The 16,668-nt window shown below is 39.5% G+C and overlaps 1 protein-coding gene across 5 annotated transcripts in view; it reads right to left on the minus strand.

Moving 5' to 3' along the window:
• The window catches only part of SUPT3H (SPT3 homolog, SAGA and STAGA complex component), a 465,528-nt gene extending 449,773 nt beyond the window's left edge, over positions 1 to 15,755 (minus strand). Inside the window, exons 1-3 of one of the 5 annotated variants that reach the window (XM_074947469.1) lie at positions 14,551 to 14,583; positions 4,232 to 4,340; positions 1,870 to 1,973 (exon numbers count right to left, since the gene is read on the minus strand). In XM_074947469.1, coding sequence (XP_074803570.1) covers positions 1,870 to 1,973 — 104 coding nt within the window. In that variant the 5' untranslated portion in view covers positions 4,232 to 4,340; positions 14,551 to 14,583. Of the gene's footprint in view, positions 1 to 1,869; positions 1,974 to 4,231; positions 4,341 to 14,550; positions 14,584 to 15,306; positions 15,590 to 15,613 lie in introns of those variants that run through there. The other 4 variants (XM_074947470.1, XM_074947468.1, XM_074947472.1 and 1 more) reach the window with 4 other exon arrangements.
• Positions 15,756 to 16,668: the final 913 nt, after the last annotated feature.

Genomic DNA, 16,668 nt, shown 5'->3' on the forward strand with positions numbered 1-16,668 from the left:
CCCAAAATAAGTTTTTTAAACCCTAATGGAGCCTGTTAATGAATAGAAGAAACAGCAGGAAGGTGAAAACTAAAAGCAGGAGATTGGTGGTTTTCTTCTAATATGGTACATAACTACTAAGATCTGATAAATTTCTGTAACATTAAGAAGCCAAGTGTAATGTTTACCCAGAGGAGCAACATTCAGCTTTGAGATACACAACATATTCTACAGAGGACATTACAGAAATAATGCAAGTTAGAGTTTCAACAGTTTTTTATGAAGCTGATCCTCAGTACCTACTGTATAGTAGAGAAGGAAAAGATACAAAAGGTCTAAGTTACCAAGATCTTAAACTTTATAAGCCTATATATGGAGAGAGAGAGACAGACAGACATTGTAAACAGATAGAATGTTGACTTTTCAGCTATTATTCTTTTTGACTGAAATCAGACATACAAAATCTGTAGATGTATATGAAACCACATAGTAAAAAGAAGTTTTCGAGTCCCCTCTACTTCAGAGTTTAAGGATCCTGCCAACATAAAAATCCGTAGTCCAAAATGTATTCCCTGTTAAATCCAACCTACTTTGCCTCATCTTATTTTCTACTGAAGTGTTAAACTATTTTCCAGAGCTGAGACTTTAATTTCAGCAATTTTAACTAGTAAAGACAGGCAAAAATGGCCAATATTATCTTTTAATGGAACAGGTTTACTTACTGGCACTCCGGCGCTAGCTTTCTAAGAACTGAAAATCTAGCAGAGAAATCAGTGACGAAAAAAAAATCCTTCTAAATATTCCAACAAGATTTCATACAGCACGGCTCCCCTTTAAGTACAGCTGAACTCAGCAACGCATACATGTACACCCTAATTTCCACCACCCCCAACCTACACACACACACTGGATAAAATATATTCATAATAATATATAAAAGAATTGCACATAATTTGGAGTTGGGCTACCAGCCCAGTTCTCTATCTGCAGTTTTAAAGGAGATATACTCCAGACTTGGGCTGAAATTTTCTTTAAACTGCCTGGTAAATTAGGAATAATGATCCATAGGGAAAGAAGAGCTCATTAGCCTGAGTTCTCCCCCTCTCTACAGATCAATGTATCCTGGACCCATATAAAAGGGAAAAAATGGCAGTGCTGGCAGGTCAAGCTCTCTGATGGATAGGTTGCCTTCAACCAAATCAAGATTTGCAGCCTGGCCCAGTGTAATAGGACACTAATCAAGTAGAACAGAGCCTTAGGTAAGGAAATCTTCTTGATTATGCAGTGTCTTAAAGATTGAGTGAATGGCTATTTAAATGTCTTGTGAGATTTTAGAAGTTCTGAGCTACAAACCCTTCTAATATCACAGCTTACAACTCTGCTTAATCAGGTTTCTAAGATTCCAGTGGCATTTTAGAATAATAAATCATTTCTCTTTATAACAATTTTGCTCACCACCAAAACTAAATTGTAATCAGTTCCAACTGGTCCACACATGTTAATTCCATAATAAATGGCATTATCTCACCAGTTAACAAATCTTTCTGTATTAACACCAAAAGCTATGGTAAAACTATAATGAAAAGTTACTTTTAAAATAATTTTATGTCAATAGTATCTTATCTTATTTGATGACGAATTAAGAAATGTAGGTCTCAACTTATTTTCATATCCAATACATAAAATATATCCATTATTTAGTAGGGTTTTTCAATCTGTTTATAGCGTAACAAATGTGGGTAATATTTTATTTACCTAGAGTGTCTTAAAAATATAAACAATGGGATAGCCATCATACGTATCTGTTCTTCTGCCCTATTTTCTTAGAGAATGACAAAAAACACACATTCAAAATGCAAACAGTCCAAAATATTTGGATAGCTTACTTACATCATACTTTGCAGTTCAGGAGTAAAGCTTGTTGATTTCCCTGTCCCTCTTCCGCTGCTTGAAGAGGCAACATTTGACATCGGGCTAGCTGCAATATTGCTCATCTGAGTAAACAAAAAGAAACAATAGAGCTTGCAAACATATTTAATTTAATAAACAGGGGATCTTGGAAATGGCAGCAACTATAAACCACTTCACAAAGTATATGTGGTTTAAAATATCCAGCCTACCATACTATGTTTCATGTTGAAGTTAATAACATCTTTCATTCAGCGCTACAAGAAAATTATTTTCTCCTCTATTACAGGACAAATTGAGAAAACCACACTGTTCATTTTAGTAAATAGATACATAAGAGGAATCAATAATAATTGTAATAGTTTCACCTTAATGACTGCTACGTACGCTTGCTTTGCATTATGGATTCAGAAGGAAAAAAGCACTTCAGGCAAGACATAATAATAATACATATAAAAGCCTTTTCAATGTAGAACAGAAGCCTATTTGAGTTGCCACCTGTATTATCAATAAAATATAAACTGTGGTCAGCAATCACTGCAACTAGCCTCATTGAAAGTGTGTGTTGAGTACTTATTTGTGTTCACACTTCTCCACTGGCTTTTTTTTTTTTTTTTTTTTAAATAAACTCAGGGAGCCATTCAAAAAGCAACAATGCAAGCTTATCTCAATATCTATTCAAGAGCTCACATTATTATGGGCTATATATGTGCCTTTCATAGGCCCAGTCTTCCAACAGAAGCGCATAACCTTCAGCTCATGCAGCAACCAAATCCCATAGGGACCTTATTCATACAGGGTTTGTCTACATAGGGAGAGAAGATGAATTAAATATAGCTGTGAAGTTAAAGTGCATTAAACCTATCTTTCATTCAGAAGGAAAGTGGCCTTAGTTCACTGTAGCTTAATCTTCAATGGAGTGACTAAGGTCCTTACAGTATTGAAAACAAATACTAATCCTAAAAAATAAGCCAGTAAGAAATGTGAATGAACTCAACAGTGAGATATTCAACTTTAAATCTTATTTACCCACTTTGCACTATTTTCAGCTGTATGTATGATCCAGTATCTGTAAAAAGCAGGAATACAAAATGAACAAAAAAAATATTTTAAAATGTTTAATGGTTTTCCTGACAGAATTTCTGTAAAATTAAAACAGTTTATTCCAAGTTGAAACCTGGACTCAGTTCTACTCTAACCAGACCACATATACTAATTTAGCTTTCTATTTTTCCTCTCTAATAAAATGCAAGTCAAAATGTCTTTAAATCATGTCATCTATCATCTTAATTTACTGAAAACTAACCAAAGAACTACCAGACAATGCATAACAAGGATAGTTCATGAAGACCACCAAATAATAAAATTAACTTAATAAACTGAGTCAATATAATTAAAAATAAACACACAAGTTCATGTTTTAAACATCACTCATTAGAAGCAATATAAAGAGTCAAACGTTATCCAAGTATATTTCTATATGCGAAAATAGGTACTCTTGCGTGTCTTGTTTTTACCGCCAAACAACATTTAGCAACACTAAAATATTCCAGGCACCATGAATGTCTTCTGATAAACAGAAGACACTCACAGTATATTTTTTCTCCTGTCTGGTTTGCTAAGAGCTGGTAAACCTTCACTTATCCAAGATCTGCTCATTTCTTATGTTGTTGTTAGTAGTAGTTGTGATAATAAAATGCAGATGTTAATATCATTTGTTTTCAGTCAGTCATTTCCCAGTTATAATTTTACCTTTAACCTATGCTTTTTAAAAAAAGAAGCTTAACAATACAAAGTGTATACGAAGCCTTCTCTCCAACACTAACGCTACATGTGGTTCATTACTATATATATATATATATATATATTTTTTTTTTTAAAGGAAAGATATTAAGTCTTTTGAATATGTAACATTTTCCATGGTAATGTGGTACTTCCACCTTTTCCTGTTCTCTGTATGTATAAATATCTTCTTACTATGTGTTCCATTCTATGCATCCGATGAAGTGGGCTGTAGCCCACGAAAGCTTATGCGCAAATAAATTGGTTAGTCTCTAAGGTGCCACAAGTACTCCTATTCTTTTTGCTGATACAGACTAACACGGCTGCTACTCTGAAACCTGTTATAATTATGGTTACATTAAAAAGATTATGGATACTTAGCACACAGATGCATCAAATAGATAGAGAAACTTGTAATATACACCTATATCTAAAACACTAGAGTAAACTGTTTTATATTAATGCTTTCACGTATAGTTTAAGAGACTTCCACTTATTTTCCAGAACATTGTAATTTAGGTTCTCACACTACAAACACAAGCACATGTTTAACTTTACTCACATATTTAGTTGCACTGAAGTCTGACTTTAGTCATATGAGTAGGCACACATACTATTTCAAGTGTTCTGAGGACCAGGGCCTTGGTCAGCAGTTACCATTAGTCTCAAACCTAAACAGTAAAATTAGTGAGTTTAAAAAAATGCAATAAACTTGTCTGTAAGTATAAAGGAAGATTCTGTGTTACTTCTAGCATAGTGCTTCTAAACATTGGAGGTGCAACTGGATTATGTACCAAAGACCCACAGACTTGGAAATTTAAATCAAGAGTATATTTAGTCTTACTTTTGTTTTACACATTTTGCTTATTACTCTTTATTTTATTATTTATATAACAGTTAATGTCTAATTTTTAATAACTCAAAATACATATATCCACTCTTATGATAATGTCAAAATTCTTAAATTGAAAGGTCAGAGAAGTAGAAATACAATTCAGTAAAGCTGTGCAAGGCATTAACACTAGTTTTTGGCTAGAATTTTCTTGCCCTTAAAAATTTTAAAGAAAATATTATTAAAGTTAATGATTAATAAGATAAGGCCCCAATCCTGAAAACACACATGCTTAATTTTAAGCACAGTCTTATTCACTTCATTAATGAATATTAATAATTATATTGCGGAGGAAAGTTATACATGCAAGTGTCTGCAGGACTGGGATTTTACAGGACTGAGATTGTAACATTATTAGGGTTTGTCAAAAAAAAATTAAGTGCATGGCATGCAGTGTTCATTTCCCTCCCACTCACTAAGTAAGGGTCAATCAGGCAGCCCGTGTTCACATTAATAATTGTTACAGACATGGCTATCCCTTACCAGCATTGCCAACTCTCATGATATTTGGCGCTTTACTTAAAGCTCACCACCCTGGAGACAAGTGATTATGTGATCATCTGACCTTTTATTTAAAAAAAATTCTAGCCCTATGACTGCAGAGAAAAGCTTGAAAGTGAGACTCACTAAAGCTCAGACACTAAACAGCAAACAAAGACAAATAAAAGTTACATCTCATGAGTTTTGAGCTAATGATTTTTGAACATTTCAGTCTGGCAGTACTGCCTTGCATACAAGTAATCCTACTGACTTTAGTGGGACTCTTCCAAAAATAATTGTGCACATAGGCCACAATCCTGCAAAGGGTTCCACCCAGAAGTGTAACTTTCAGTGTCAGGGTGTCATTTATGCCCATGTGTTTTGTGTCAGCACAATTACTTGCTAAGGCTCCAGTCCTGCAAACACTTACACATGAGCAGTCCCATTAAATCCAATGGAACTACCTACCTGCATAAATCTTTGCAGGATCAGGAACTATGAGCATCCCAGCTCTATCCATTCATTAAACCACTGTCTTCCTACTAAAACCAAAATATTTAACTTTCAAATCAAGCAGGTGTACAGCATTTTCTTGACATGATGAACCAACAGCTCATCATGCCCTGTCATAGCCTTTAAAATAATTACTTCCCCAACCCACATTTTGTTTGATGGTTTAGATAATTAACTTCTTTACACATCAAAGTCCCATCATCCGCATGTTCTATTTCCTTTCTTCCGGACATTAAAAACAAAGTCAAAAGCAGAAGCACTCTCAAATCAATTTTCTCCAATAAATACAGCTAACATGGAATTGAAAACCTACTGTAATCTTCAACGGGTCAATGTACTACAGTTGTTTTAGCTTTGAATTGAAATACAGCTGTTTGCCATATTGCACAAAGTGAATTCAGATGTTTAGATCGGGTCACAGATTATTTCAACATGTCATAGTTTAATCATGAACTCTAGCAAGGAGAATATAACATTTGATTAACTATTTAAAACTAGTAATTATAAAGGCCTTATCTAAATCTATCTCATACTTGCAAATTATTTTCCTCTTTAAAAAAAAATCTGGCAATTTTATAATTAAAAAGAAAAGACAATTTACGTAAATAATTTTATCAATGAAAACACATAAAAATAAGATACCTATCCTGATCGCTCAACACCTCTGACATAAATTAAATATACAGTCACATAAGAAACAACTCACTCCCAAACAATCTTGAGTGGAAAAATGCTAAGCCTCCTCTGGTTGAGTTCAGACCAGCGATTCTCTCTAAGGTATGTTGGGAACCTACTGTTCCATAACCTGTCCATTGAGTCTGTGTCTTCCTGTGTAATTCCCACATGATAGGACACACGTGTGATTGACTAATCTTTAAGGTAGAGTGCACAGTCCATCTGTTTACTCAAGCTTTTGGTAAAGGATGGTATTTTGCACTTCCTCATAAACTTCTATAAATAAATGGTGCCCTGAATATCAACAAATTTGGACTATTTCAGATAAAGGTATTTTCTAACATAGAGATGTCTTCAACTGGGTTGTTTTGTCTTAGGGGCCTGACTCTTCTCCCATCTACACTAGACTTACACCTACAAAACTCCTCTGAAGTCAGTGTCATTAACTATGATTTACTATAAATCATATAAGCAATAGGAGAACGAGGTTATGTACTTCTAATAAAAGTAAAGAGGCAAATCATATAAAACTTCACAAGGTTCCAAGAAAATTAGAAGTTAATTACATGTTTCCATTCAGCAGGAGATAAGGAATGTTTATATGGTACCTTTCTTACTTTAGGTGCAAAAATAAATTACTGTTACAATAAATTATTTCTGCAGAGTTCCATCTTATTTTTGTATTGCATCAGGCCCTCATTTCACTTCTTCCATAACTACTTTTTGCATATGATCTGAAATAATGCAAAATGGGATACATTTTTACTTACATAAAACTCATACAAAACAGGAAGGAAGAAAACCACTGGATGCTAAGATGCTTTGAGCAAATACTGTATTAAAATTAGTGTTTTTGTTTTAAATATTCTAGTCTTTACTGCAATTTAAACTTAAGCCAAAATCAGAAATGTCACCATTAAGTATTGTATTTGTGCAAACACTCAGCACTGTGCAAGATGTAGTACAAGAAACAGTCCCTGCTCCTTTGGCGTTTAGGAAGTAAGGGTTTTAATTAACCATGTGTATTTAGGCCTTTGGTTTTATCTTATGCAACAGAAATCTTAAGTCATCTTCACAATGGAGTGCTGGTGTGTGACTCGGGATTTAGGGTTCTATGAAAATACAAATAATAAAACAAAATAAAAATAAACACACGAGAAAGTACACTTCTGAACTAGTCTATCTAGTTTTTAAAAAAGTATTAAAGAGAATGGACAATGAAAATAATTGTATACTGAATTATGTACAGTGTTACACTGACCCTCTATTTCAGTGGTTCTCAACCTATTTACCATGTGGGCCACATACGAAGCTTTTTATGTGTTATATGGGCCACATCCACAAATATTTAGTTGTAGGCCTTCACGTTATGTAACTGAATGGGATGCTTTCATTTGACTGTTTCTTTTCAGTTCCGACCTGTACTTCATCAACTTCTGTCCTCTCCTCTTTACTACAATTATCCCTTTAACAAAATCATCCTTTAAGAGATGTCTATCTAATTCGCATACTCCTCTGTACCTGTCAGCTTTTCCCCAGCCCGTAGTCTAAGAACTCCTCTTCTACGACCTTTATAATTTTACAAGCCAGCAATTTGGTTCCTTTTTGGTTTAGGTGGAGCCCATCCTTCCTGTACAGGCTCCTCATTTCCCAAAAGGTTCCCCAATTCAAAATAAACATAAATCCCTGCTAGGAACACCATAGTCTCATCCACTTATTGAGACTCTGCAGTTCTACCAGTCTAACTGGCCCTGCAAGCGGAACAGGAAACATTTCAGAGAATGCTACCATGGAGATCCTGGGCTTCAATTTCTTACTTACCAGCCTAAATTTGGCCTCCAACTCCTCTCTCATACCTTTCCCTATATCACTGGTACCTACATGTACCATGACCACCAGCTCCTCCCCAGCCCATTACATAAGTCTGTCTAAATGTCCTGAGAGATCTACAAACTTCACACAAGGCAGGTAATTCACCATGCAGTTCTCCTGGCCATCACAAACCCAATTATATATATTTCTAATAATCATATCCTCCATTACTATTACCTGTCTTCCTAATAACAGGGGTCCCCCACCCCAGAGAGGTATCCTCAGCGCAAGAGAATAACATGACATCTTTTGGAAGGAGGATCCCAACCATGGGATTGTTTCCCTCTACTCCCGCTTGATGCTCTCCTTCCCCAAGATATTGATCTTCCTCAACACAGAGGCTGTCAGGCAAGGAGAGGGGTCAACACAGAGCAGGGGTGGGAATACTCCATTATATCCCAAAAAACCTCACATATGTACTGGTATCCCTTAGCTTTTCCAGTTCAGCCACTCTGGTCTCAAGAGCCCGTACTCTGTCTCTGAGGGCCATGAACTGCTTTCACTGAATGCACACACACGCCACCTGCCCACAAGGCAGGTAATCATACATGCTACATTCACTGCAATAAAATGGATAGCCCTCACTCTGCTGCTGGACTTCTGCCTGCATTTTTTTTACTCTTGCTGGGGGCTTTTTGGTGGTTTGTTCTTTATCGGGAAGGAACATTTGCGGGGGTGGGGGGAAGGGGTCAACTGGTGGACAGGAGAATGTTTATTAGGTGTATCTGGCTCTCATGCTCCCTCTCTAAACTTCCTCACAAAACTCCTCTTTGTTAGCTCCTTTGGTCTCTTACAAACTGACTTTTTAAACTCCTGTTCTCCATGAGTTAGCCCTCACCCTCACCCTCCTTGTCAAGGGATCCTAAAGGAATTAGGGATCAAAGGATGGCAGGCTAGAGAGCTTCCTTAGGAAGCTCTCAGCTTTGCCTAGCACACCGCTGGGCTCAGCATATGGCCCCCCCAAACAGACCACACTATAAATGTCAATTAATCAGGCACATTGCAAGCAAGCAAGCACACAAGACAGACAGACAACAAACTCACCCAAGGGTAAGAGTCACTCCTCTTTCACCTGGAGAACTCCCTCGCAAAACTCCCATTTGCTGCTCCTGTTCGCTAGCTAGACATGAGGAACATCGATTCTATAACAGCTATCTTCCTTCTTTCCACTTGATGAGATAAACCATGACAACCCCATCACCTGTTCTCAATAATGCACAGTGAATCTAGAATTCCTCTCTGAAAACCGGGAGAGCACAACAAACTGTTTTCAACTCTACAACGTCAACTATGTATAGACACTGGACAAAATTCTGTCCTCAGATGTGGTTCTCACAAACTTCATTTTATTCTTGCATGCACATGCATTTCTCCCATTGAAGCCCACTAGCTTTTTGTTCACAACTCCTCTCCTTCATCTCAGAAGAGATAAGCAGTCGCAAAGGTTCACATCTGTACCTGACAGGAATGCCTCTTTGCACGTATTAATTTGTTTTACTTAAAAAAGCATATCTAAAATCTACAAATAAGCAAAGATTCCCTTCTAAAGTTTTGACCGGTTGTACTTGACAAAAATAATTCTGCTTCACTTGACCAAACTCATACTGTAAACCACTGATCCTGTTAGAAACCATATAATATTAGGGACTTGTCAACACTTGAAACGCTACATCTGCACCCCTGTAGCGCTTCAGCGTAGACACTACCTACACTGACGGGAGGGGTTGCTATCAGTAATCCACCTCCCTGAGAGGTGGTAGTTAGAGCAACAGAAGAATTATTCTGTCAACCTACCGCTGCCTACAACAGGAGTTAAATTAACTACCCCACTCAGGGGAGTGGATTTTTCACACCCCTGAGTGACAGTCAACCTACCTTTTTAGGTTAGACCAAGTCTAGGTCTCCAACTTTTTACTCAAAATGCAACATCTATAACCTTCCTCACATATTCCTTTTTGATAGCTACAATTTGTCCAAACATAAATGTAATGAGAGTTCTTTAAACCATCTTTGGCAGAAATTTTGGGCCCAACCACTGAAAGACTGATGATTAATTTACCGGAAACAGACAGAGACCTCCAGCTGAAAAATCATGCTATGGATGCAGGATTCTGTAGTGTGAGGTATTGATAAAGTCACAGGCATTTCTTACTTTGAATTCAATTGGAAACTCTATAGTGGGAGGTCTTTCTTTCCCTGGAGCTACTCATGCTCCAAGGAGGCAGAAACTAATCTCAGACTTCAGAGTAGCAGCCGTGTTAGTCTGTATCCACAAAAAAAAAAAAAAAAAAAAAAAACAGGAGTACTTGTGGCACCTTAGAGACTAACAAATTTATTTGAGCATAAGCTTTCGTGTGCTACAGCCCACTTCATCAGATGCATAGAATGGAACATATATTAAGAAGTATATATATATATATATACACACACACACACACACACAGAACATGAAAAGGTGGAAGTTGCCATTCCAACTCTAAGAGGCTAATCAATTAAGATGAGCTATTATCAGAAGGAGAAAAAAAAAAAACTTTTGTAGAGATAATCAAGATGGCCCATTTCAGACAGCTGACAAGAAGGTGTGAGGATACTTAACATGGGGAAATTTAATCTAGCGGGAAGCGGCACAGGCCAACGGATGTGCTGGCCACCCTTCGTACAGCCCCCATTGGCCTGTAGCAGCGAACCACGGCCAGTGGGAGCCGTGATCGGCCGAACATGCAGACGCAACAGGTAAACAAACCGGCCGGGCCCCGCAGGGGCTTTCCCTGAACAAGTGGCGGCCCTAGTTTGAGAACAACTCGTGTAGAAAACTTGATCTATGAGGAAAGGTTTAAAAAACCTGGACATGTTTAATTTTGAGAAAAGACTGAGGGGGGAACCTACAAAAGTCTTCAAATATGCTTAGGGCTCATATAAAGAGCATGGTGATCAACTGCTCTCCATGTCCACTGAAGGGGACAAGAAGTCCCTTGATCGGGAGCAAGGGAGATTTCGGTTAGATATCAGGAAAAACTAACTAACTATCAGAATAGCTAAGTTCTAGAACAGGCTTCCAAGGGAGCTCGTGGAATCCCCATCATTGGAGGTTATTAACAACAGCTAAGACAAACACCTCTTCGGGATGGTCTAAGAGGTATACTTGGTGCTGCCTCAGTGTAGGGGGCTGGACTAGATGACCTCTCAAGGTCCTCTCTGGGCCTACATTTTTATGATTTCATAATAATAAAGAAGAGTAATTAAAAAGTTAAGTTTAGACATACTTTATTGGTAGTCAATACATCCCCTTTTAGGGATCCCACCATAACACATGAAGCCTGTGAGCCACCAGATCTTTGCAGCAGCATATCCCAACACATAATATTTGCTCTGTTTTGACATCTGTCTCAGTGTATGACAATGGGAGCAAACATCCTTTTGTTCACTTTTAAACATTTAGAGTGAGACTTTCAAGAGCTCTTTGAGTTGGGCTAACAGCTCCCACTCAAGTCATTGAGAGTTTTACTATCAACTTCATGGCAGCAGCATTAGGCAAACACTGGGTACTTTAGAAAATATCCACCTTTTTCCCTTTGTCCCACATGTTTTCCCCCCCACCACTGATTAACCTCTTGTTTACTACCTCCCATTATTCCTTTTTCATTTTCCTGTTGAAAGTTTTAAGGTGTTGTTTTGATTACAAATATTTTGCTGGCTTTGAGAACATTTTAACTGTATTTTTGAGTACCCCAAGCACATGAAAGAACTTGGAAAGGGAGGGGGCTAGAAGATTACTTATAAATAAAATTATTCTGTATGTTTAGTAGTGCCATGGAAACTAATGATTTTTAGCATTACTGCTGATCTTTTTATGAAATACAAAATGTAAATTGGTCTAGCAAAATATAGTTTCCCACAAAGGCATCAATTTAAGTTTCAGTACTTTGGACACACAGGTTTCTGACTAGTTACCAAGGATCTCATAACCGAGGAGTTCTCAACCTTTTTCTTTCTGAGGCACCCCCAACATGCTATAAAAATTCTGTGGCCCACCTGTGCCACAACAACTGTTTTTTTTTTTTTTGCATATCCAGTAGATTAAAAGCCGGAGCTGATGTTAGGGGGTAACAACCAGGGCAACTGCCTGGGGCCCCAAGTCAGAGGTGTTGAGCGATCAGGATAGGTATCTTATTTTTATGTGTTTTCATTGATAAAATTATTTATGTAAATTGTCTTTCCTTTTTAATTATAAAATTGCCAGATGTTTTTTTAAAGAGAAAAATAATTTGCAAATATGACAGATTTAGATAGGGCCTTTATAATTACTAGTTTTAAACAGTTAATTAAATGTTATATTCTCCTTGCTAGAGTTCATGATTAAACTATGACATGTTGAAATAATCTGTGACCCGATCTAAGTTGCTTGGGCTTCAGCTTTGGCTTCAGCCGCACGCGCCGGGGCTTTGGCTTCCTTCCCTGGTCCCCAGCAAGTCTAACGCCAGCCTTGCTTTCTGTTTTATTTTTGAGGACCCCCTAAAAGCTGCTTGTGGGCCCCCAGGGGCTCCTGGACGGCTGGTTGAGAAACTCTTGTCATAACCAACTAAATAATGCCTAGAACAGAAAAAGCACATGGCTAACTGTAACTGGCTTCCCCATTTTCTTTATAAACTTCATGATAGCAACAGAACAGTCCTCACAATTTCTGTGGGATTATCACACTTCTTGGGTTTGGCCTGCTGCCTTACCACACCCCTTGAGGCATGCTATCATCACCCAGAAATGCAGAATCTAGCATGTCTTATTTCTTAAGGGTATCATGTAGGGAGGGTATTAACAACCAAGAAAGGTGTACAACATTGCCTAAAATGATTATGCAAATGTAATTCCTAACACATGTAGTTTATTAAATTATAGTTTGCTTATGTTGACAAGTTACTAATTGACTAATCCCGTTTTAGACAGTCGCATTTTGTGTTATTCAAAATTAAGTCCATAAGAGCAATGTAGTTGGTTGTGACGCTGTTTGGCTTAGCAAATAAGCCTGTATATTGAAGAGCTGAGTGATTTCTATTAAACCTTGAGCATTACTGTCAACCACATTGTTCCAAAAACATGAGTTAGACCCCCAAAATAAAAAAAATGCGAGGGGTTCTTTTTATTCGCTTCTAGTTTTCAAGCTTTTAGAGCATACTCTGGTCATCTGTTCAAGCTTCAGAAATTACTTTTTTTTTTTTTAAATGAAAGTTGAGATTCTCATGTAGTCACATGATTCCAGGAGCTGGGGCTTTAAGAAAACTACCAAATATCTCAGGAGTTGGCAAAACTACTTAAGACACCACCCTCACCACTAATGCAGCAACAACAAACAAGATGAAAAGTCATCATAAGAGACAGGTTACAAATCTACAAACATGAGGTCTGAGCAAAGCCCATTGAAGTCAATGGGAATCTTTCTGTTGGCTTCAATGGGCTTTGGGATCTGGCCCATGGTAAAGATTAATAAACTTAAAACAGTAAAGGAAGGGGACGGGAGAGAGGTGTAGTTTCCAAAAATGTCTTCTGTGGGAGAAAGCATAAAAGGAGAAGACTCATAGAGGTAGAAGAACATAGGACTTTAGCTGAATATTTCAAAAGGAAGGCATTCTCTAAATACCACATCAACAGAATTTGTATCTAATTTCCATTTGGTTCAAATTATAACCCTTCAAGTAAACTCAGTTCTACAAAAGTCTTCTGAAGTACCTCACAACACACCCTTAATGTTGCTATAGGACATCCTGGTCTACACTGGTATAGCTACATCACTCAAGGATGTGAAAAATCCACAGCCCCGAGAGAGGTAACTATACTGACTTAACCCCGTTGTAGACAATGCTATGTCAACAGAAGCATTCTTCTGTGGACCTAACTACCATCTCTTGGGGAGCTAGATTGACAATGGGAGACTCATTCCTGTTGGCATAGGTAGCATCTATGTTTAAGCACTGCAGCTGCCCGCTGTAGCATTTTAACAGTAGACATTCCCTGAAGCTAAGTATATTGCCCAAAACATCATTTTCTTCTAGAATGCATATCTAATAATACTTTGCATGTTCTTTTCATTCATAGGCCACAAAGTGTTTCAGTCATTTATTTGTGTAATTTCTAGAGCTGAAGTTGCTGACCAATACATAAAGCATAATTTAATATATTTAGTAAATGATAATGAAAACCACTACACATTTGTAAGAGTTTAACAGAAAAAAATGCATTCTCTTGGACTTGAGAATGTATTAAATGCTCAGAACCTGGGAACAGGTAGTTTTTTATTCATTGCAAAGTCTGGGCCCTTCACCTACAAAACACCACACATGCTTGTACTGCTATCTAAATAAAATCCATCATCCCCCGCAAAAAAATGTGGGGGAGAAACCACCATACTCTCAGAACTGCAAAGATAAACACCACCACAAAACAACACTCAACAGTACCTGGCACACTTTCGGTGTAACTGGACATCAGCAACTTGTTCTATATAAATTATAAAAACATTTTCAAAGTTGTTTACAAACATGACTATAAATAGGACATAGTGAAACAGTAAGCTATAGCCTAAACCCCAGGGAAATTGATAAGAGGAGAGAAACAGGATGCAGATCACCAGGCTGAGGAGTTATTTGTACCCATACTCCCCAAAGTGGTCACCTGTTCTGGGTGCCTCAGTTATTAGGGTGCTTTGAACCTGAATTTCAGACTTGTTGACAGGTTTCAGAGTAACAGCCGAGTTAGTCTGTATTCGCAAAAAGAAAAGGAGTACTTGTGGCACCTTAGAGACTAACCAATTTATTTGAGCATGAGCTTTCGTGAGAATCCACAGCTACCACCGAGGAGTTGTGGGTGCTCAGCAGCTCTGAAATTCAGGCCCGAGGTGTCAGATTGGACACCCCAAACACTCAGGCACCTGCAACAGGTGGCCAATTCGTGGGGGAGGAGGGGGCAGAAATCTTGGTTTTAGCGTCTGGTACCAAGTAACAGATAACGTTACAAGGAAAGGAGCTGCTTTCCCCAGACCTGGGGTGCCACTGGCACAGCGCTGGGTGGAATCACAGAGGCCAAGGTACATTAGCAGACATTTCTACAACAGGGTGCAAGACTCAGAAACAGACATAACCCTTCCCTTCTCTCCCCCCCCGCCCAAAAAAAAAAGATTACTCGGCAGCCAGGCAATATATCCCTTGGGTCAATACCTCCACGGCCCCATGAGCTCCCTGCTAAGTTAGTCAGGCAATAGCAACACGCTGCTCGCTCGCCCTTGCTGGTGACTCACTCAAAGGCTCAGACACACGGGGCTGGACGCAGAGGCGTGCAAGGAAGGAAGGCGCAGCCTGGCCTGGTGGTGGCCAATTAACCCCAGTGGGCTGGTGTCCAGAGACGGGGAAGGGGGGTGGTTAGACACGGAGGAGAGGGGAGCTGCGCCGTCCTCTTTCCCCTACCACCAGACACGGAGAGAGGAACCGAGGCCTCTCGGCAGCCGCTCGGCTCTCGGGGACTAACCGAGCAGGGGGAAAATGGCGCCGCCCGCCGGGGGAGGGGCCGGTTCCGCCACACATCTGCTGCGGCGCCCCCGCGCCTCCATCTTCTGTGTGGCGGCTTGCGCCCCTTCTCCTTGGGCGACCGGCGGCGGTTGGAGCCCCGCGCGAGGAGTGGGGGGTGGAGCAGGGGCGGGCCGCCGCCGCGTCCCACAGCAAGGGGCTTCCCCCTGCGCGCGGCGGCGTGGGTGGCGCCTTCGAGCAGCCCGCAGGGGAGAGGAGCGCTAGGGAGTCCCCCAGAGGAGCCCCCCCCCCCCTCCCCCGTAGATGCTCGGATGTCCCCCACCGGTTTCAGAAGAGACCCTGGAGCCATCATGAGGTACTTCTAGAGGCATCTCTACAGTCCCCTCTCGGCACCTGGTTAGGAAGTCCCCCATGCGTTGTGTTTACATTAGAAACACGCTAGGCCCCTTGCGATAAATTCAGATGCTTGTAGATTTCTCTCCCCCTCAGCAGACGGGAGAGGCCCTAGAGCAGCCAGGCACTGCTGCAGAGCGTGTGTCTGAGGCTTAGACGCCACAGAAGTGGTTTTCAACCTGTGGACCCCGGCAGGGAGTGTCTAACTGGGAGCTCTGAAAGGTGGTTCCCATAGAACAGTGGGTTTCAATCTGTGATTTGCGGACCCCTGCAGGGCCACAGACTATGTCTAAGATTTCCAGAGGGGTCTGCACCTCCATTTGAAAATGTTTAGGGGTCTGAACATGAAAAAAGGTCAAAAACCACTGTCTCATGGCAACCAGGCACTACTGCAGGTCATGTATCTGAGGCCTAGACCCTATAGTCGCTAGGCACTGCTGCAGTTGGTGTATCTGAGGCTTAAGCCCTACAGCAACCAGGCTGTACTGAAGGTAGTATATGTCAGGCTTTAAGGATGGGTCCCAGTGACTATGAGACAAAAATTAATCCAAAAATAATAAGCACCCAGCGGTGTGCAAAGGGTTGACAAAGACACATAGCTCCATCTCAAAGTGATGCTTCATCTATGAGAGTTTGATGCAAGATCCTCTCTTCTGGGCAAGT

The sequence above is a fragment of the Natator depressus genome, chromosome 3 (genome assembly GCF_965152275.1).
Source record: "Natator depressus isolate rNatDep1 chromosome 3, rNatDep2.hap1, whole genome shotgun sequence".
NCBI classification, from domain to species: domain Eukaryota; kingdom Metazoa; phylum Chordata; order Testudines; family Cheloniidae; genus Natator; species Natator depressus.